Genomic DNA, 22640 nt, shown 5'->3' on the forward strand with positions numbered 1-22640 from the left:
TTGCAAACAAGTAGCCACGCACTCGATTTTAGCCAGCGCTCTGGTTTCTAGATAGATCCATTGTTGATGAAGCTTATATGAAACCCGATTTAGCTTTCGAATGCTCCATCATGTACGACGCTAGATCTACAGTTTGAAGAAAGTCATCGATCGATTATGGCCACATTTTGTTTCTTTGCTTCCTGTTTTTCTTGTCTGAACCCTTTTAATTTTAAAGGTCGCCTTTATACGGTCGTCTTGCTTCACTCTTTCTACCATCAAACTATGGCCACCATGTTGCACGACGTACGTACGTCGTACGCGCCCGCGAACCATGCCGCTAGCCAAGATGACCATGAAAAACCAAAAGCATGGTTCTGTATCGTTCTGTAAAAACTTTCTATGGGTATGGTTGCTCCGCTTGCGTGCGCGTTCGGCGCGCGCGGGAGCTCTGCTATTAAATCACCAGAATACTACTTGCTTACTACTATTGTTTGATTTTCTTTGATTAAGGAACAAGGACGAAAGCATGTCAATAACTCAAATTCAAAAATGTAAAGCTTGCATATAATTGATTGCTCTTTTCGCGATGGCCGAGTTGTTTAATTATCGTATTTGCTATCTTTTTCATAACCAGTTGGGAGGAGATCAAAGGCATCCTAGAACTCCCTTAGCTACGCCCTTGCTAAAGGCAATTTATCCCAACCATAAGTTAAAATCTTACAGACGAGCTTGTCTGTAGGATCTGTTGGTTTAAAGTAACTCACTGGAGAAGGTGATCATGAATAGGTTCGCGGATCGACGAACTTGACCTTAACACGCGTCCGGTTTGAAGATTTCGGTGATACGTTTAACGGATTCGCGGACTTCGAAAATACAGCGGATCGCGGATTAGCTGAGAATTTTGACGCGGATTCCAGACTCGATCAAATCACAAGCAGCCCTGATCGGGGATACTAAACGACGTTCGGATCACTTTGGTCGGTTTTTGTCGGTATGTTGGTGAACCACACAAAGTTTTCAAGTTATGCGGACTCGTATGTAAACGAAAATATCGTCGGATTTACGAATTTGGCCAAAAAGTAACACGGATCGGCGGATTTGCGCACCCCTATTCACCCTGACATCCATCAGGTACCTGTCGCTTCTCGCGGCTCCCTACTTGCTCGCATAATCGCTGTCGTTTTTTCGCGTCACATGCTAGGGATAGAAAGAGACTGCTCACAGTATATCGCGAGACAAGCCGTAAAGAAAAACCCGCCATTTTCTTAATGTACGCGCGTATTTACGAGCGCTAATTGTGCGTAAAATCCCGAAACACTCGTAACAGACACTGATCATAGCACCGATATCGCTAACCATGAACCGGCAACCACTTTAGCTACCTGCTTACCGGTAACTTACGCGTGCAGTAAAAATTGTCGCATGAGCAAGTGAATATTCACTCTGTTTAAAATCGGTAAACCGGGTTCAATGAGGACCCGCAGGCCTTAGTTACGGACGGATTGAGCGGCCATGAGCACACATAAGTGACCCGATTTCGCAATATCACACAATAGGCCTGTTGACAGATGACGCTATATGATGCTTCGAAAGCTTTGGTGAAGGAATGTTACGCATCATTCACAAGTCATCACTTGACCACTCTCTAAATAGAAGTCCTGGAGTCATATATTTTTAGCAAGCAGGCGTAGCAGCGCTACATGTATTTATAAGTCTCATTAAAAGAAGGTGAAAAGAAATTTATAATGAATTCGTTTGCTTTCAAGAATGTAGTCCGCTATTTTAAAAGTTTGGCCAAAACTTCGTCTTCGTCTTTAATGTAAAAAAATACATAATTCTTTCTACTGAAGCTGCGGTCTGGCAAGCTGATGTTGTCAACACCTACGTTATGTGGATCAATTTCCGTTTCTGGCGGTAGAATACATTATGTTTTGCGGCGCGCGGACTCGCTTGGCGGAAAAAAGTCAGGTATACAATATGGACATTGATCAAATCAGTGATCATTCGAATTCTAGCGAAGTTGAAATGGTGATTTACAGCGGCGTGCACGGGCGCCATCATTAAGACGCTTTAAGATACTGCCAAATCTTTCATATGGTACTTGCGTACGGAAAGAGTATTGTTCTGTCGGCAGTAGAAAAGGTTTGTTGTGCCTGTTATAAAAAAGCAACTGCATAAGCTTGCATGCGGCTCTTCGGAATGTTGTGTTTCCATCAGATTGACTTTTCTTATCGATGGACCGGATTAAATACACTGTGTCCAGGTAAGTCTGTTCCGTGCTTTGTTTTCAACGTAGTCAAACAAGTGATGCGGGTCAAAATCGAACATATCGATTGTTGCGAGAAATTAAATTGTTCTGCTCTGACTAATTATTATTCGGTCCTTTCTAATACACGTTTTTGTGCTGCAATTTAATTATATGATCAGTAATGGAAAGCAGTTTCGTTGGCAATGAAAGACTTAAATTTCATTCACGAAAATATCGATTGTCAAGCACTGCCCGCTCAGATATATTACCGTCCAATGAATTGCTTAATTTATCACCGGACCGGATACGCATAAACATATATAATTTTTACTTGTTATTTTTTTTTAAATTATTTGCTCCTAATGTAGCGTACCCAGCAACAGTGGAAAATGGAAAGCCTTTCAAAGGGCATGTATTAGATTAAGACGCATAAGGGACTATTATTTTATTTTTGTCAGAATGTGGGGATATTTGATAATGCCATACTGTTCTACAACTCCTAAGTGCAAGTATTTTTCCAACAGCAACAGAAACACTAGGTGGCACGCCCGTGATTCTGTGAGTTAGAACGTTATGGCATTATGAAACTTCCTGCATATTTTTCCCGATTCTATCCAACTCTAAGGGCAGGGGGAATTGGGGTTGTACGTTGTCCCAATGTGGGGATTTGATAATGCCATGATTTTCTACTAAACTCCTAAGTGCAAGAACTGCAACAGAAACACTAGGTGGCACGCCCGTGATTCTGTGAGTTAGAACGTTATGGCATTATGAAACTTCCTGCATATTTTTTCCCGATTGTATGACACGCTAAGAGGTTTTTTACGGGGCAGGGGGGAATTGGGGTTGTCCTAATGTGGGGATCTGATAATGCCATGATTTTCTACTAAACTCCTAAGTGCAAGAACTGCAACAGAAACACTAGGTGGCACGCCCGTGATTCTGTGAGTTAGAACGTTATGGCATTATGAAACTTCCTGCATATTTTTCCCGATTCTAGTCAACTCTAAGAGAGGTTTTTTAAGGAGCAGGGGGGAATTGGGGTTGTCCTAATGTGGGGATTTGATAATGCCATGATTTTCTACTAAACTCCTAAGTGCAAGAACTGCAACAGAAACACTAGGTGGCACGCCCGTGATTCTGTGAGTTAGAACATCATAGCATTATGAAACTTCCTGCATATTTTAGTGGGATGTATCCAACTGAAAAAGGTTTCTTTAGCGGGAGTTCGAGTTTGAAGAGATTTGATAGTGCCACGATTTTATATTGTGCTTGTTAAGAATGCACCTTTTGCTTGCTTCCCGTGTTTTTCGTGCGAAGACATTTAGAAAATCGATCGTTGGATGGCTCACCAACAAAAGAATAGTATTGTTTTCTCTTGTTACGATGCGAATAGCCGCGGCGAGCTGTATTTTAATTTAATAGTTGACTAGTTTGGGCACTTAAATACGCCTTGCCGTTTTTTTTTTTTTGTGTTTGTGAAAAGCAGATTTCGTCTGAATGAGTCGTCTAAAGGCGTTCACGTAGAATGTCTGAATAACTTCTCACACCCTTCTCACAGTAACGACAGTAACATGTTGTTACATTCATACAAATAAACGATCAAAAGCCCCTTTGGGCTCAGTGTCTCGTGTCACGTTTTTCGCGTTTTTTTATTCATTATTCCATTGCTTGTTGGGGAATTTTCTGGCGCACAGCTAACTTGGAGAAAAATGTAGACTTTTCACTCAAGATGCATAATATTCCTCGTTAGAGCTTTATTCGAGGCGTGAAAATTCACAACAATATACTCGCTATTCTTGTACACACTCACACTCACGACAAGCTCAAAGAGTGTCTGCATTGAATAATGGATGGACACCTCAGCGAAATGGACAGCTTTTAATACGCGCTTATAAATAGCAAACAAAAACATTGCGATATCTTTTTTCTTTCGCTCCCTGCACTGTGCAGTTTGGGTTTTCAGATAATTTTGACGTTAGCGCGCGCTCTGCTTGCGGTTGTTAACGCGACACGTCTGCAATCAATCAACGTTAAAGACAAAGCCTGAATTTAATACGCGAGCATCCCGCATTGAAGAAAACGAAACAAGTTGCATCTGAAGTAAACGCAGAATGAAAACTGGCATAGCGAACAATTGATATAACAACTATAGAAAAAATGTTTCAAGCCTCAAGTTAAAGTTTTCACGCGTTGGTTGCCAGTAAAACCTACAATCGCGGCTTCACGCCGTGCCGCAATGATTTCGCTGCGTGAAATGAACCAAAGTGAAGAATAAACAGATTTAAACATTGTTTTAAATGCTTTTTAGAACTGTACACTAATATAATCCGTTATTATTCAGCTATCCAGCTTACTGGTACAACCGTTATCATTCTCAGTTAAAAAATAAAATAAAAACCAAATAAAATGCAAGCTGCGAACGTCGAAATTATCAATCAAGATGAAATTCACCTCCGCTGCGAGGATTCACACATTTTTGCGATTATGCTATATAATTACGCATGGCGTCTGTAGCAACGTTAGCTTCCAACAGCGAACCGAAAAATGTCCTATGCGGGTCCTCGGTGTGTTATAATGTTTCATATTTTAGGCATTTCGACTTAAAAACCTCAGTGATTTCTCTAAACTCGCGAAGTTAAAAGAAACGTGAGAACATAACTTTCAAAAACCAAGATAAAAACGTAATTGTGTATAAAAGAATGACATTATTTACTCATAAGTTTACAATTTTCAATCTCATGTTAGTTTTCTGTTTTGTTATGGTTCTGTCCAATCTAATTGTAAAATATGATTATATAAAATTAAAATCTGTAACGCCGATTCAGGGGGTACCCGTTCGGTTAATGCGAATCGTTAATGGAAAGTGTTTGCAAAGTTTAGTTCCTTTATACACGGTTTTCTGCCAAATCGCGAAATTCAAGTCTCGCGAAATTCGTCTCTTTCAATTCATGAAATTGCCTTCCCCCGAAATAAGTAGCAACACGGTAGGTGAATATGAGGCGGGGGGGGGGGGGGGGGGGGGGGGCGGTAGGTGGAGGATTTGTATAACACAAGTGAATCAAAGTTGCATTGAGTGAGTGAGGTAATTGAGAGAGATAAAGGGCAAGGTAACGCTGACTTTGGCTCAGTTATTCTTGGCTCTGTTTATAATCTCCTGTAATTCTGCTACCTAGTCAATCGAAAATATTCACTCAAAATATATTTCAATGCTATAATCGAAAATACCACGTTTTCATGCAATCTTAAATACGTTTTTGACCACCGAAATTAAATCACAGTATGCTTTTCACTCTAGCCGGTCTCCACGCTGAACGATTTTGCTCACTCATACATCTACTTCTCTGCCTTACACACAGGGCACAGAGGAGTCAAGTTTGTCCGCAGTTCAAAATCTCTACCGTGCAAAACGACCTTCAAAAGCCTTTCAAAGCGATCGTGTAAGCCGTACGTGATACAGCGCCGTCATGCGAGACTTGTTTACAGATGGTCTGGTCTGGTGATATCGTATTCGTACCCTCATGCGACATCCGCAGACAGCAATGTTTGTGGGCGTTACCAGAGAGACCAGCAGTAAGAAAGAGAGCAAGGGACGAAAGCGATTTGAGGCGAAATTCCGATCCCTCGTTACTCGCTAAAAATCAAACGAAACGATCTCATTTTTGACATGTGGTTTAAGACTAGGATTCTCTCCCCATACGCTGTAAGAAAATCTTCAAACAAGTCGTTTAAGCTGTATTTCGGGGGACGAGTTTTAGGCAGTTAAAAATTGGTTTTCGTACAATGTGGACCGGAGGATACTGGTGGCGGAAATGCGTCACGAAATGTGATGTTGCAATACCGTAATGTGTTTCACAAGTAACTTAGCACTTTGAAGAGAAAACCTTGTTTTCCACTTTCAATTTCTTCGGATTGCGTTGTTCATCGTCTGGTAAATTTCGCTTTTCCCGGAGAGCACTATTCATATTTTGAATCTTACCGCCGGTCGAAGGATCAGCTGTTGTTTTGAATTTCGGATTAGTAACGGTTGATTTCATCTATCACAGCATGGATCTACACACGACTTCCGTTTCCGCCACCAGTATGCTTCGGGTGACATCGAGCCGATCACGTGGTATAATGTTTCGTCCCTTGTCTTTTTTCTTCTCGGCACTTCGTGCCTCGTCGGAAAGCTTCGCTTTCCGAAAAAAAATCGTCGCCCTGCGGTCGACAATTTTTTCGCCCCAAGCGACAATTGTCAGAATACGATATCACCAGACGATCGGCAAACAAGTATCGCATGACGGTGTTTGTATCACGTACGCTTAACGATCGCTTTGAAGGTCGTTTTGCACAGTAGAGATTTGGAATTGCGGACAAACTTGACTCCTCTGTGCCCTGTGCCTTACAGCTTCATTTCGCACGGTTATCGTGGGCTTTTATCAAGGAAACAACGAAAAGTGATCGGCGAGAAATGGGGCCGGGGATGAGGGGGGGGGGGGGGGGGGGGGGAGAGGAACTGCAGTGCTGTTCAGTGCTGTGTAGTTCGAGTTATCCGGAGGTTTAAAAAATCAGTCAAAGGTTCGATAAACCGGGGATTCTACTGTACAAATAAATAAAACACGTGATAAGGTTTCTTTAAAAGATACAAACATTAGTTTTTTCTACTTTTTAGCGCCTTTTAGATACTTTTCCGAACTATCAAAGCAATTATATATTGTGCTACTTCGTGAATAAGAAGTTCAGTTATAAGAATTGCTTAGTTTTGCCTGAGGTAAAAGGTGCCTTTCATCTCCCTTTAATTTTTCCCCGAGTTACTCTTAATCCATTAACTCGAAACATGTGGTACATTGTATTAACACAATCATATTTTGGTTTTGAAAACCTTTGTTTGCCCTTAAACCTTTACAGTCCCTTACGTGCGTTTCGTTTATTCGACAAGAAAATTCCAACCCGTCACTATCTTACTACAGGCGCGTAGGAGGGGGGGTTCGAGGGGTTCGAACGAACCCCCTTTGGAGGTCAATAATAGAGGACTGAAAACACAAACTGTTGATTTTCAGCTTTTAGCAAATAGTGGGGGAATGGAAAACAAACTTTGAGTGTTGCAGCTTTTAAATTACCCTACAAGAAAACGCTAAAAGTATCGAGAAAGTATTAAATTGTTAGGAGAATGGGCTCTCCTCACTGGCTCTCATGCATATCAAGTATGATATGCCTGTCGATCTGGACGAAATGCCAATCTATTTCAAGGCCTCCACCAGAGGATGATGCAATTGTCAAGTTTGCTTTACGAATAGTCCTGTAGTGAATTAGTAAATAAGTGGCCTCAATATATCCTAGTGACCTAGTATTATATGTAGTCAAAATAATCCCGTCGTTGAAAAACATTTCCTAAACAGGCGTTCGGGATGTGATAAATGGAGTATCAATAGACAAAAGGAGGGGAATGCAATTTCGGGGGACCCAGGTAATACGTGCATATTTAGTGCATATTGACGCTTTGACGCTGCTTTTAGTGCATTGACGGTAGAGCCGAGGGGTGGATAGCCTCCCACGCACAGGCTGTCGTTCTTTAATAGGGGCGATCGTGTTGATCGCCCCTAAGAAGGACTGCGTGGGAGGCTAGGGGGTGGGGCTTAAGCATTAACCCTAAGATGCCTTTGCAGCACACCTCAAGCTTTTGTTAAACGTTTAGTGTACTAAGCCGGTATGTATGTATGAATGTATCAAGTTAACAAAATGCCGGAAATATTGGTGTTATGACTTAAAATACCTGTTATTTTGAACTCCATCGAGTTTGAAATATTGACGTGCACAATGCTGAAAATAGCATTTCCGGGCCTCTAGATTTCAAATTTTTCTGGGGGGGGACATGCCCCGAGACCCCCCTAGAGGCTCGCGCCTTCGGCGCTCGTATTTAATAACCCCCAAATAAATATTCCTGTCAATACGAATACCCTTCCAAAAACCTCAGCTACGCGCCTGTACTACCTATAAATGTCAGTAAAATAATTTGTTTAAAAGGCGAGTTGATGCAAACTGAAGTTTTAACAGAATTCTCAACTGCATTTAGTTGCTAAAAATTGTGTCAAAATGGCGGGAATAAAATGGTTTTGGATCTACCGAACAACACCTCAAGATATCACATGCGGGTATAAACAATTAATGTAGAATAATATTTGAAACAGAGGAAAATCTTTGGATGTTTGCATTTTTCTGATATCTGCTTGAGTTGTGGAGCGTGTTGGTAGTCTGTTTCACACAAGATAGCAGCTCCCATCTTTAGAAGAAGGATATCTCGCACTGGCAGTGGGAACAGGGCGTGTTATTACAATATTAGAGAGACAACTCGCCTATTTGATCCGTTGCTCTTAAATTTTTATACCCTGATCCGAGGGGTTATCCTTCAATTTTCTACTGAAGCGAGGTGAATAACAATCTGGAGAGAACAAAACTTCTAAAACTCATACTCCTCCTGTTTTCATATTCAGTTGGTCGAGCAAGTCATTCTAGACAGATAACTCGTCTGCTAATGTAAAGGAATCCATTTGTTATTCATCTTATAAGAAGCAGCGTCTCGGTTACACTTTGTATATAGCCAAGTGGTCTGCCTCCTGTCAGTTGGAATTTTTCATATTATTTAACAATTGGTTAATGCTTTAGCGTTCACTATCGAGTTATGGTGCAGGCAGGAAGTTTGGAGAGCACGAAAGAAGCGTAATCTAGCTTCTTGAGTTGGATTTCTAAGAAAAATTAAAATTCTTCCTACCGTATTCCTTCGTTCCTTAATAGAAATTTGACACTCGAAAAAACAGAGTTGGGCTGACTTCTTTTCGTTTTCTTTTTTCACGCCAACTTCAAATTAGGCACAGATGTTAATAAACTAGCCTAATGTTAATTCTTATAATTTAGGGGTACTATTGCACTATTCCAATGCAAATCAGGTAGTAAAGGAAAGCATTATTAATTTATCACTACCGGTAGTTACCCATTTCACAAGAGACACGGTTGTAAGTCAGCTCAGCCACGTAGGGCCAGCTGTGGTACCACAGTTTGAAACGTGGTTTTAGAGAGATTTACCCTGATTTGGCTTTTGGTTTAACGTTACGTTACAATACGGAAAAAGATCAATGTAACGTATTCCCGCGCGCGCTTATCCTGTTTTCTAGCTATACTCTTCGCAAAATAATTCTCTCTCTAAAAGGTCTGTCACTGTGCCCCTGACGAGAATGGCAGACTTTCTGAGCTTTCATGACAATCTACTCCGATCAAAGAAAACTTGTTAGTGAGCTCACTAAATGGTAATTTACCTAAGCGATTAAATTAAATAAGGACAACATATCACTACTAAGTAAACCACCATAGCCAGACATTGCGTCTGTTACTTACACAAACATAACTATAAGGACTTTTCTTTACCATCTAGTCAGTAAACTCTCTAGTCAATCAGTCTTGTGGATGGTTTTCTGCACTTTCGACCTTCGTCTGCTCAGCCTGTTTGTTCAGACCTTTATGTGCTTATGCACATGTTAGGCTGTTCACTCGGCAGTTCATTCGGATCGTTGTTTCTGCAGTCTTCATATCCGTTACTTACATGAACAGTAAAAACCGAAATATTAAAACCTACAGAGTTCGGAAAATTTTTGGTTTTAATATCATAAATGGCATCCCACAGCGTTGGAACTATTCCTTCGCTTGAAATAATCAAACAATGATAAGCAGGGAGAATACTTTTAAGCTAAAATCTTCAGTTAGTTTAATCTACTTTGAAGAAGTGATGTTTGATAATCTTAATTTCAAAGCTAAGATGTGCCATTCTTTACCTGGAGGAATCTTCGACTAAATGATGTCAAGAAATCAAAAAAATATTTTGTTCAGTTTTTTCACAGATATGTAAAACGTGACTTCTCTGGCAAGAATCCCAACGGGTCGACTTCAGGACCAAAGGGAGGTTTCTTGTGGAACAGGGGCGGGGGGGGGGGGGGGGAGGGTTTCTTTGCCTATTTTACAGCAGCGGTGTAAACTGAGGATTTTCAATTGGTAAAGCTAGCGCTGATCAGGACGGAACGCCAATAGTTTTAGAAATCATCGATTAGAGCTGCACGTGAAGTCTAATAATACTAATAAAAAAACAAACGCCGTTGTACTATGTCGGCGGTCTAGACTAATCAGTCATGAAATATTTTAAATTCTTCAACAAATAATTCCATCAAGGAAAATTTTTATTTTTTCCTAGAGCGTCAATTGCTAAAAAGTGCAGACGATATAGTCAAACGCGAATATAAAACTATTATTGTAGAGTAATATTAGACTACGAATACAAGATTGAGTATAAGAGTACGAGTTTTCAAACCAAATTCGTGCATTGTGCTTCCTATAATCACTTATCGCACCAGTCTTATCGCTAACGTTTAATTATGTGTCACTCAGCAACAGGAAAGAGTTGTAGTTTGGGGGAAACAATTGTCTCGAAATTCCAAAGTCGTACTCGTACTCGAAAGGTCGTTTAGAATTGTTGGTTGTCATCTGATCATGATGTCATCCCAATTCTAAAACCAAAACTGTTAGTCCTACAAACCTAATCTTTTCACTTAGCCTACACATAAAAAAACATGATATGGAGATAAAGAATTTTAAAATTTCTGATGTCCCTGATAAACGTACGCTATTCTTAACTGTCACGGATATTCTTATCACATTTTTTAGTTTATGGCCGCCATATTTGTGCCCTAAAGAGGGACACAAATGGCGTCTGCATACTAACTTCCGTAATTTTCTCAAAACTATTATTGTAATAACCCGGCTGTATAACGCTAAAAAGCTATATTGTAAAAAAATATATTTGTTTCTTCCGTTCTATAATCTCATACTTTCAGTTTATTTTTTTTCATGGAAACAAGCAGTTGATGAAAACTAATTTAAACCACCAATATGTAGAGACGATCCTTGTGATCTTGACGAGTCACGTACCGGGAGTGATAACTCATCCGAGACAGGTGGCAACCAGTCTGTAAGGAGCTCATTTAAAAGGGCTCCTAATGAATTCATACAAGTCTTTATTTAGTTTGTGAGCTTTATTCACTTAACAAGTAAATTCCAATACTTTTCTACTATTCCAACACCTCGCTTCCTATAACAACGCGAATTTTCATTGGGGGGTTTGAACAAAATTCCCAGTCGGTGCATTCGGCAGTTAAGAGCTACACTGTCATGAATAAAATGGAATGGATAAAATAGTTTTGGCTTCATTTTTAAAGTGTTCTTTGTTACCTGTTTTTTACCTCCATTTTTTTAAGCACTTTTATTTCGAATTCTTTTATGTGGTGGCATCAGAAATCCATAAGGGTTGAAACGTGTAACTCCATATGATTCGCATTGTACAAAGCGTTTGCACATTCGTTTACACTAAGTACCATATTTGGAAAATCACAAGAAACATTTAACCAATCAAAATTACTATATTTGGATTAAATTCACAGCGCGCGCTAGCTCGCGCTGGATGGCGTAATCTTGTTTTTGAACAAGCTTGGTTGAATAAAGTTAAATTTGGTTAAATTCTCCTGTTTCACCTTCTTAAAAGTAGTCTGGAGAACTTCGCTTCGATACACTTAATGTATTTCTTTAGTTTCTGTAAGAAATTTACAGCGTTTAGGTCGAAATTCGAGCAACTTACTGCAAAACCAAAAATAATGTTGCGTGTGTAAAGCATTCGCGTACAAATTCTTCGTGTTTCCAAATATGGTACTTAGCAAAATGAATATTCAAACGCTGTGCGCGCGAGTTACACGTTTCAACCCTTATGGGTTTCTGGTGGCATACGATTAGACGTAAACAAAATTGGCATAAAAGATAAAGGTGCTCTGAGATCAAATAAAGAGAGAAACGTCTAATTAACAGAAAGCAGTCTTTTATTGGGATAAAAGTCCAAGATCTTTAAAGGGACTGTGTCACGGCTGATTGATGTTTATTTTATTTAGTTTTACCAAATACTCGCTATGACTCCTAATGTTTGCAAAGGAATTACTTCTATGGATCTAAATGACAAAACCATAGCTTCATTGAAACCAAATTTGTCTCCCGGGAGATAAAATTTAAAGTTAAGCAAACGAGATTAACTTTGAAAACAGTTCAGCCCAACAGTATTTCAAAAACCCATATCACAATCCGTTTCAATCTTCGTCACTTTTAGGAATATGCTTTTAGCCATCCGTACCTTCTTTTGTATTTTTTGTGGTATCGAAATGTTCCTTCACTGTTTAGTTTCAAGAAGTTATTTTCATATTTCACTAAACTTGATGGTCATTTCCCCATGCCTAAAAAATTCGTGACACAGTCCCTTTAATGTCCTGAATGTTTTCGGTTTATCTCAGTAATTTTGAATATGGGAAGTTTTTACTTTATGTAAGGAGCAGGAAGACTTTTTAAGGAAATCTCTTTAAGCGTGAGGGAAACTGTCTCAGCATGTTTAGGAAAGATGTTAATTGTAAAAAATGTGAGCCGTTTTCGTATAGATTTAGCGTTTCTTTTTCTGTTATCAATTTTCTCTAATCTGAAGTTCCTGGAATTTTTGAAAAAAAAAAAATTGAATAAACGTACTGCAAATTATTGGTACGTACTGAAGCTATAAAATGGTTAGTCAATAACCTTGACCATAGAAGAAGCACTCGTTTTTGCTGCGCGGTTTTTTGCGGCCAGAAAATAGTGAACAAACAAAAGCTACCGTATTTTCTCGATTAAACGCCGGCCTCGTTTAAACGCCGGGTAATTAAAAATTGCTAATTTTTAAATAAACGCCGGGGATGTTTGTTCGAGGTGCCGGCGTTTATTTGAGGTCAAGTTAACAAGTAAATATATTCTCTTGAATGGCACTGCTATGTTATACTAGTACGGAATGCTGCCTTGGAAATTTTACAAACGTTCAAAGGAAAAGTCCGGCGTAACATAGCTAGGATGGACGCTGTAAAACAAAAATTACATAGCAGTGTTCGCGTTCCTGTCTTTATGACTGACACATTTCCTTCCTAGTGTTAGTGCTCACAGTCGATGTAATCTCGAGGATCCCTCCAGCGTTTGTTTATATATTGGAGAAGGTCATTTAAAAACGAGGACGACATTGCCGTTTATGAACTTAAAACTTTGTACCCATAACCTTTACTTCTATGCTCCTTTATTGTTCATATACTGTTTACATTCTGTTTGCCACAAATCTTGGTTGCAACCATTAACGTGTTCAATCCGCATTAATGGAACTTTAGGTAATTATCAACTTTGGATACCTAGGGACAGGTTTTCGTTTCAGAACGAAGAGAAAAATCGTGCTGCCGTGACAATAATTCAATCTGAAAAATTGACAGAAAATTGCAGTCCGTTAATAAACGCCGGGCCCCGATTAAACGCCGGTTTCAAATAAACGCCGGGTCCACCAAGCCAAGTTTGAAATAAACGCCGGGGGCGTTTAATTGAGAAAATACCGTCGCTCTTTTATTATATTGTTTTAAAACAAATAATATTTTTAGCCGAAAAGTTATATGTTTCGTTGTCGCATTCGAAAACTTTCAACCGTCACGAGTGCATTTGCAGCTGTTTGACTGTGTGATGAATATTCTAATTATTTACAGACCATTGACTCGACCGTGAATTCGATGGAACAGATGGAATAGACCTTTAAAAAAAATTCTGTCATATCGTCACTAAATCAGCTTTGTTTTTCTCAATAAAGGGATAAATTATGTTCTGTCCTGATTAGCCTGTAAACTACAATTTCTACTAAAATTCCTTAGCTCTTTACACCGGCAAAATGTTCTCGAAGTTCTAAGTGGTTACCTTTTACTGTGTCAACAGAGTTGACAAAGTGTGAACCGGTAGTGTAGCTTTGAAGTGTAATTATCAGTGCGGTTCACATTGTACTTATATTTGAAATGAAAAGGAACATTAATTAAAACTACACAAGAAAACTAATTAGTTTGCCTAAAAGCCCATTACGTAAATTGAATTGATTCCTTAACAGCCATTAAATTATTCACTTTCAGACTAGTTATTTAGTACAAGGGCTTTTGTCTTATGACAATTAAACGCATATTTTGTGAACTGAAATGATGCTTTTCAAGAGGTGAAATAACGACCACACAATGTGGGTACTAGTAAAGATTACCTTCAAGGAATGGCAGGCCGGTTAAATTTCACTTTTCTCTATTTAACCGTTTAAACTTAAGAGTCTTCTTTAAAAGAGCCTATCAGCACCTTGCACCAAACATTCTTCACGCTAAAATTTAATGAGCTAGCAGATTTATATTGAAGGCCTTTATTCTTTGGACTGAAACACAACCACATTTCAGTTCATTCAGCGTCCAGCGACACATCAGAGCAGACCAGAAGACTTTGAAGGAATCGAACATCCTCAATAAGGTCAGTAGAATTGAAATTCTATTCCCTAAGATAAGTTCGATAAGTTTAGTTCCTCTTTTTTCTCGGTCGAGTTGACTCCCTATCTAGCGGCTATTTGCCATTTGAAATATTTTTCTACAAAAGCTCTGCTTTTTTCTTTGATAAGAATTACCTGTGAATACGATTTCGAGGCAACTCCGAATGAACTAAGGTCGGTAGAATTGAAATTTTATTCCCTGAGATAAGTTCGATAAGATACGTTCCTCTTTTAGCTCGGTCGAGTTGACTCCCCATCTAGCGGCTATTTGCCATTTAAAATATTTTTCTACAAAAGCTCTGCTTTAGTTTCTTTGATAAGAACTACCTGTGAATACGATTTCGAGGCAACTCCGAATGAACTAAGTCAATGAGAACACAGCAGGACACAGTTTATTTGAATCTGTCTAGCTAGCTTTATGTTCAAATCTATGCCGTTTAATTTGCGACTTACCACTGAAACGATCGTAACATTCGAAGGCCTTGAGCGATCTCTGTTGGCTAAAATTGCCAACCTAGCTATAAGTGTAAACTGCGTTTTGTGGCTGCAATTTCCAGACCGGTACTAAATAAAAACCTGAAACGCAAAAAAGACGTTAATTGAATTCGCACAATTTGTATCAAATATTAAATGGGTCTTGAAAAAATTGTCGAAACAGCCTTTGCAAACCCATATGCAAGGAAATGCAAAGAACAATGAGAAAAACAAAACTGAAAACGTATTGCATCCCGTTTAATTAATAACAGTATAAAGCAACGTTGAATGTTTTTTTGGTTTCTTTACTATGTGACTGAGACAGACACGTTCACTGAATAAATAATTTTACAGCTCGAAAACGATTTCACAACTCTAAAAGTTTATCTTGAACAAGAAAGATAACCTCGTTCTGAGTTTAAACAATCCAAGCGCATCCTCGCGTACGCAGTATATTCACATCTTCAACTACTAATAAAGTTTTAAGTAATTATCTGTGCTTCATTTCGAGCTTATTTTATTGGTTTCTTTTAATTTGCTGTTAAAATACTCGTTTGTAAGTGGGATGCACGATGGCATCTCGCGTTCCAAAGCGTGGTCGGCCGAAACCACCGAACAAACAAAGAGAATTCGTTGGCGGCAATCAACGTTCGACCTCTGTAATCAAAAGCAAGATAGTCTTGACATCAAAGGGCTTAGTTATAGCCAGTTTGCGGAAAAACGACACATGTTTTATTCTTGCAAGCCGATTTTTAGTTCCCCATTTGCATATGCTGTAGCACTTAAGCGCGGCATTTCAAGAAGGACTACCAGCAGATATAGCCGTCCTCTTTCGAATCCACGTATTTTTGCAGGAACAAATCTTACAAAGGAATCAAAGATCTCTTCGAGATATCGACTTTTTTTGCATGAGCCAGTTAGTATGAGTAGAAGGTTTATCCTGGGCATTGTTGTTCGAACATATCATGGAAGAATTCAAACGTCTTTCAGTTCAAGTATTTTTTATTTTCGCGAGTAAATGCTGTATTTGTCAGTCGCGACGACTGGGTGCTTTGCGACTCATATACTTTGGCTTGGTTAAAAAAGGTAAACTTTGACGTTTGCCTTTAACATGTTTAATCGAAATAGTCGTTTCCTTTCGAGTTAGAAAGATTTCTACTCGGCCTAATGCAGAAAAATAACGCCTGATCGCAGGTTAGGTTACGCACGACAGAGTTACCTTTTGTCTCGTCACGCAATCTTAACCCCACACTGAGAAGTAAATTTTCGTTTGGATATTACCAAAAGCCGCTTCTCCTCGCGTTATTCTTTACCTTACAGCTACACATGCCATTTCTAACGACTACATTTCCAGCAAAACAGTTGCTGTTATTTTTCTAATTGCGATCGATGCATTTACTTCTGAACAGAAGAAACGTTTAACGTTTACTTACTACTTCCACCGGAAGTAATTTCACAACAGGCTACAAAAACACTTATAAATATCACTTAACACATTTAATGATGTTGCAATTAGCGAAGCGCACTAATGACGTCACAGAATTTGACCCCCGGTGTGAGTCAAAATTCAAACAAACAAACCGCTCTCTGTAAGAGCAATGTATGGTTGGCGGGCACTTTGGAGGCATATTTAGCTATTGTTTCACAAAACCATGGCCAGATTGGCTCGGATTTCGAGAGAAAGCCTTACCTGTGCAACGTAGAAAGCTCAAACCGTGGTTTGAAACAAAAGGTTTGTCAAACAGAGCGATTATTCAATAAATGTGTAAAATGTTTTACTCTCAGTTATTGAATGGATTATAAAAGGCCCGATTTGCTGCCGGGATTTGCTGAAAGAAAACATTTATTTTTATGAGAAATGCAAAACGTTTACACTGTTCTTAGTGGCACATTTTCCAACACAACAGAGCTAACCTCAGATTTATGCCACCACAAAATTACACAAAGAAACGCTCGTCCGATCGGTCTCCTTGCCTGACCCGAATATTTAAAGAGGTCAATTTCGTTACACAATTGTCGCGGCAAATACTATTTAATATAGACTGATCGAGCTCGGCAGCTGTAGCTGCAGTCTGTAATAGTAATGGGGATAAATAACAGCTTTATTAAAATCAAACCCGCCGTCAATTCCATTAGAAAGGCGTTTGAATAGCATAATATTTTCGCCCTCTATCTATCATGTGTCGAAACAGATCGGATGACCGGCGATCAGTGCCGTCAAATTCGGGAAGAATTCTGAATTTCTTGCAACCGACTATCTTTCCGGTGCCTAAATAAAGCAATCCTTCGCAATTATATAATTCGATAGTAATTCGCTATCCGCCGCTTAAATTTCTCGGCAGCCTGAATAATTTTGCACTGGGAATCAAGGTGTTATTGCCGGATCTTCGACTAATAAATTCAATTTTGGGCCATTTTTTGGATACCTTCAATCTGTTTTCACTTACTAAAGCAAAAATGTTTGGAATCTATCATTTTTCGAGCCTTTCAAGAATCTCGGCCTCACATTGTGTCGGTCCCCTCCATACAAAGCCTTTGCCCAAACTAAAATTGTTGTCCGACTCACGCAGAGGGGGGGGGGGGGGGGGGGTATCATGTGGCGAAATCTATTTTTAGTAATAGTGCGCTTCGCTAGATGATGTTGCAATTCTAAATTGTGCAACTCAGCAGAAATAATCAATTGTCACGAAATGAGATCCCTTTGGTTAACTATTAGCAACGTTTTAGTGTGTGAAAGACTTGTACGAGTACAAATTTGCGTTGTTAATCGTTTTAGGTTAAATTAATATTAGCGCCTAAAGACTTGTACTAGTAAAAATTGCGTTCTTAATCGTTTTAAACTTCACTGTCTTCGAGCGCTGAACCGCTTAAATTCTTAATTGGTTATGTGACGTAAGATTTGGGCTACTCACGTTTTTGATTCTTATATAATGTTTGTAAATTTGACAAGTCACGTTTTTTCTACAAGAACGGAAGTGCTGAAGCACAATTGTGCAACTCAGCAGAAATAATCAATTGTCACGAAATGAGATCCCTTTGGTTAACTATTGGCAACGTTTTAGTGTGTGAAAGACTTGTACGAGTACAAATTTGCGTTGTTAATCGTTTTAGGTTAAATTAATATTAGCGCCTAAAGACTTGTACTAGTAAAAATTGCGTTCTTAATCGTTTTAAACTTCACTGTCTTCGAGCGCTGAACCGCTTAAATTCTTAATTGGTTATGTGACGTAAGATTTGGGCTACTCACGTTTTTGATTCTTATATAATGTTTGTAAATTTGACAAGTCACGTTTTTTCTACAAGAACGGAAGTGCTGAAGCGCAATTGTGCAACTCAGCAGAAATAATCAATTGTCACGAAATGAGATCCCTTTGGTTAACTATTGGCAACGTTTTAGTGTGTGAAAGACTTGTACGAGTACAAATTTGCGTTGTTAATCGTTTTAGGTTAAATTAATATTAGCGCCTAAAGACTTGTACTAGTAAAAATTGCGTTCTTAATCGTTCTAAACTTCACTGCCTTTGAGCGTTGAACCGCTTACATTCTTAATTGGTTATGTGACGTAAGATTTAAGCTACTCACGTTTTTGATTCTTATATAATGTTTGTTAATTTGACAAGTCACGTTTTTTCTACAAGAACGGAAGTGCTGAAGCACAACTATAGAGTGACACTTACAAGTCACGCGCTTTGACCACCCACAGCGGAAAGTATTCCCTTGAGAGTTAACAAGAATGCGATCCCTTCCGGTTCAGATTTGAGTCCACTAAACGCTATTCTCCTCTTTTTTGCTTGTAAACAAGCAAAAAAAGTCGAAAAAAGGAACACGAATACTCTTTAACATAAGAAAAGATTTTGAGTTGTAAGCTAAGAGAAAATTATTTCTTTTTTTAACACTCGAACGGAGTCCGCCGAAGAGGCAAATATTGAAGCGATCGCTTCTCCGCTCTCATTTTGCTCTGCGCGTCTGACAACGGACGAACCATAAACATCTGTGCCTCAAGATGGCCCCGGAGAACAAACTTCTTCGATATCTTATAGGCTATCACCATTTTCGATGTTAATTCCTTACATTCTGGTAGATCTTTTAAAGTTGTTTCGAGTGAAAACTTTCGCGCGTTGTCAAATTTCGTCGCGGTCTGTTGACTTTGTAAGCGTGTCATGTTTTAAGCTATGTAATCTGAAACGAGCCTCCCCGTAGTTGCCCGAATGTAAACAAACATAAAGGCGTGGCTGACTAGGATCCTTTAACTTTGAAAACTGGTCAGCCCAACAATATTTCAAAAACCCATATCGCAATCCGTTTCAAACTTCGTCGCTTTGCCCATCCGTACCTTCTTTTGTATGTTCCTTCACTGAAATTTTACATTACAACGAATTTGATGGTCATTTTCCATGCCTAAATTTAGCTTAAATCAGTGTTAAATCCGTGTCACAGTCCCTTTAAGCAGCTTACAATACTTTACGAAGCTCCTATAACATTTCGAATTCACTCCCAATATCGATCACTGGTTCAACCAGTTTTTCTACTTTTAAGAAAAAGTTGACTAATTTTTTAATGATATGAGTCTGAATTGACCTAATTATAACCGCACATCAACAACTAAATTCATGACTAACATTTTGCTAACCGAAGTGGCCACGTCTATAAGCCGGGTGGTTTTTTTGAGGTCTCCTCCAGTCGCCTTACCTTACTGTTAACTGAATTTGTATTGAATTAATTTTGAAGTGGCTTATAAATGATGATGATGATGATGACGATGATGATGATGATGATGATGATGATATTCAGTTAGACTATTCAACTTTTAATTTGAAATCTTTCATGTGATTTTTCGAGAGAGTTCAAAGTTTTGTTTAACTGTGGGCAGGCTGTGTTCAGAGATGAACTTTTTCCATATCCACCGGACAGCGTGTGTGTGTAAATGGAAACAGAAAAAAGCAGAATTTTTTATTGCTCATTTGAACTGTTTTACTCGAGCAGGAGTGACGCGAAGATTGTGTCTTAAATCAGGCGCTTAAATTAAAGTACACACAAGTGACAACGAATGACCACGAGTAAAAATAAATAAATAAAAAATCGAGATATGTTTTTATGCAGAGCCCTACATTCCTTATCAGAAGTACACTGTCTTACTCGACTTTTAGCAGTGCCCACATACTTCCATTCTAGGAGATTCTACTCTAGACTAAGATATAAATTCTAGTTTCTTGTTCAAGATCTAATGTGACTCAGCATTTAATAGCTATGATCAGGAAGCGCCGAGCAAAATCTTCATTTCCAGTGACGAAAAATCGGCTTTTTTCATTTTTAACTCATAAATAGCTATTCTTTTGATAAGAAATCTGATGGTTTGCTTCCATTGGAAATCCTTTTATTCCAAGAAAATAACATTTTTCTTGCATGTAAAACACGATCGCCCCTAAAAACGACTGCGTGGGAGGTTACTCGCAAATTGGACAAATTTCAAAAGGCGTTTGTAAGCAACACTGCAAAGAGGTAGACACTTTAGAAAAACTTTTTTCCTTCATTAGAAAACTATTTCACGCCTGTAGCGAAATTTGCCAAATCGGAAAAATTAAAAAAGCAAAGTTTTCCCGATTACCAAAAACTTGTATACAAGGTAGGGTATTCGGGAATTCGGTAGGGTAAAACTTGACACGTATCTTCTTGTCACACGGATCTTCTTGTCTGGCGCCCTTTAAAAGTCGCCATCACTTTCTTCATCCATTCACCTTCAACCGATACAGGTGATTTAAAATTAGAATAAAAAATTAATTTACTCTTTCATTTTCTCGCAGGTTGCGTTGTATTGATACCACTTACTGCCACGCCTGTGAGTGTACAGCCGGTAAAACTGAGCCATGTTTACCCTCGTGGTATTGTTCATTTGCCTCACAGTCGTCTCCATATCGACCGGTGCCGCAAGCAAAACCGAGGAGTTGGGAAAAGTGGTAGATCTTCGAGGGACAGACCTACTGAGCGACTTTCAAGAACGTGAGATAACCATTTTTGAGTCTTTAGATCCAGAATGCTTCATTGATGAAACGAAAGGTATTAAGTCTTCAAGAAAGTTCATGCAATATTATGAAAACAGCAACTCTTTCTACTCGTCATTGGCCTCCCAATCTGAATTAGACGCCTCGTTGCAGTCCTCATACACTCTGGGTGTGACCCTAAATGTTGCAACCAAGAGCAAAAGTTCAAAGGAACATAAGGTGAGCGGAATGTCCTTAAATGCACTGGCAGTAAACGAAAAGGTCGTTCTGAAAAGAGGCTGTTTAGAGACTGATAAGACGACACTAACGAAAGGATTTCTCAAAGACCTGGATCTCTTGCCCTTGGTAGTTAACGACCCTTGGAAAAGCAATTCCTGGGAAGCATATCATAGTTTCCTGAGAAAATACGGCTCCCATGTTATAACGTCCGTCTCGATTGGATCAAGCTTTAGACAAATGACATTTGCGGAGAGTGACAAGTCTTACAGTGAGCGACAGTTTGAGGTGAAAAGTTGTCTCTCGCTAGCAGGTGGCACACCCGCCGGAGAAGGCAGTTTCAAAGCTTGCATAGACATAAGTTCAGAAGAAAAGAAAACGGCTAGCAGCATGAGCACAAGTGATAAAGTGTTCGTTTTGGGGGGAAATCCAGAAACCCGTAACAAGCTATTGGACCAGGAAACAAGGACGGTCGAACAGATTCAGCAACTCTTGAACGAAGCCAAAGAATCACCCTCATCCATCGAGCACACCTTCTTTGCGGTCTGGAACATGTTGCAATCTCGTTTCAATCCAGGAGAACCCAACCACATCAGGGGTTTAAACTTGGAGTACTACTATCTCGGCTTCTTGAACTATGGCTGTCCCTACGTATCAGGTGCAGGAGTTGCAATTCAGAAATTCGACCACACCTCAAGTTCCACTAAAACCTCCCCAGAATTCGTGTGTTCTCTCGCTAAAGAGGGTTGCCAAAGCAACAACGATTGCCATTACCATTCGGGCATTTGGTGTTCCTGCCATGGGGACTCGTGTGTTCGCTACAAGTCTGTAACGCAAGACAACGGTTCCAAAAAGGAAACTGCTTACGCAAATTACGATTCAGGTTGGGGATGGAAAGGATGCGATTGGCATACCCCTGGTTTCTACTGTGGCTGCTATAACAGCAATCGTAAATGGCGGAAAACTGTTTGGTCAAGGCCCAGCAAAGACGCCGCAACACATAAACACCATGGCGGACACCGCGATGCCAAAGATAAGGGGCATAGGAAACCAAAACGAAAAGAAGAATGAAATTGATCTTCCGCGTGTAGTGATGCTCTAAGTTATCACTGAAATGATGCACTCATAAGTTAAAAAAAAAGAATTAAAACATCGAATTGGCCATTACGTCAGAGTTGTGCAGTTATGTAACATGTACAATGTCGATCGGCTTGGTTCGATTGTATTAATATACGGTATGTTAAAATTATGGAATTAAAAAGTGCATCCACGCGTGTCAGGCTTGTTCTTGTATGGAAAATGCGAAAGAAAATCTATT

At 39.3% G+C, this 22640-nt stretch overlaps 2 protein-coding genes across 2 annotated transcripts in view; both read left to right on the forward strand.

The window, feature by feature from the left end:
• LOC144643528 (DELTA-thalatoxin-Avl2a-like) overlaps positions 1 to 22640 on the forward strand; it is a 188423-nt gene that overhangs the window by 81615 nt on the left and 84168 nt on the right. The gene's annotated exons all lie outside the window — the stretch shown is intronic.
• Positions 14504 to 22594, forward strand: LOC144643534 (DELTA-thalatoxin-Avl2a-like). The gene is made up of 2 exons (XM_078502826.1): positions 14504 to 14617; positions 20909 to 22594. The coding sequence occupies exon 2, from the start codon at positions 20972 to 20974 to the stop codon at positions 22391 to 22393; it is 1422 nt and encodes a 473-aa protein (XP_078358952.1). The 5' UTR covers positions 14504 to 14617; positions 20909 to 20971; the 3' UTR covers positions 22394 to 22594.

This window comes from Oculina patagonica, chromosome 2, assembly GCF_052425735.1.
Source record: "Oculina patagonica isolate OP01 chromosome 2, crgOcupat, whole genome shotgun sequence".
Classification (NCBI taxonomy): domain Eukaryota; kingdom Metazoa; phylum Cnidaria; class Anthozoa; order Scleractinia; family Oculinidae; genus Oculina; species Oculina patagonica.

Coding starts and splice junctions, on each gene's coding strand:
- LOC144643534 (XM_078502826.1), top strand. CDS start 20,972: ATGTTTACCCTCGTGGTATTGTTCATTTGCCTCACAGTCGTCTCCATA.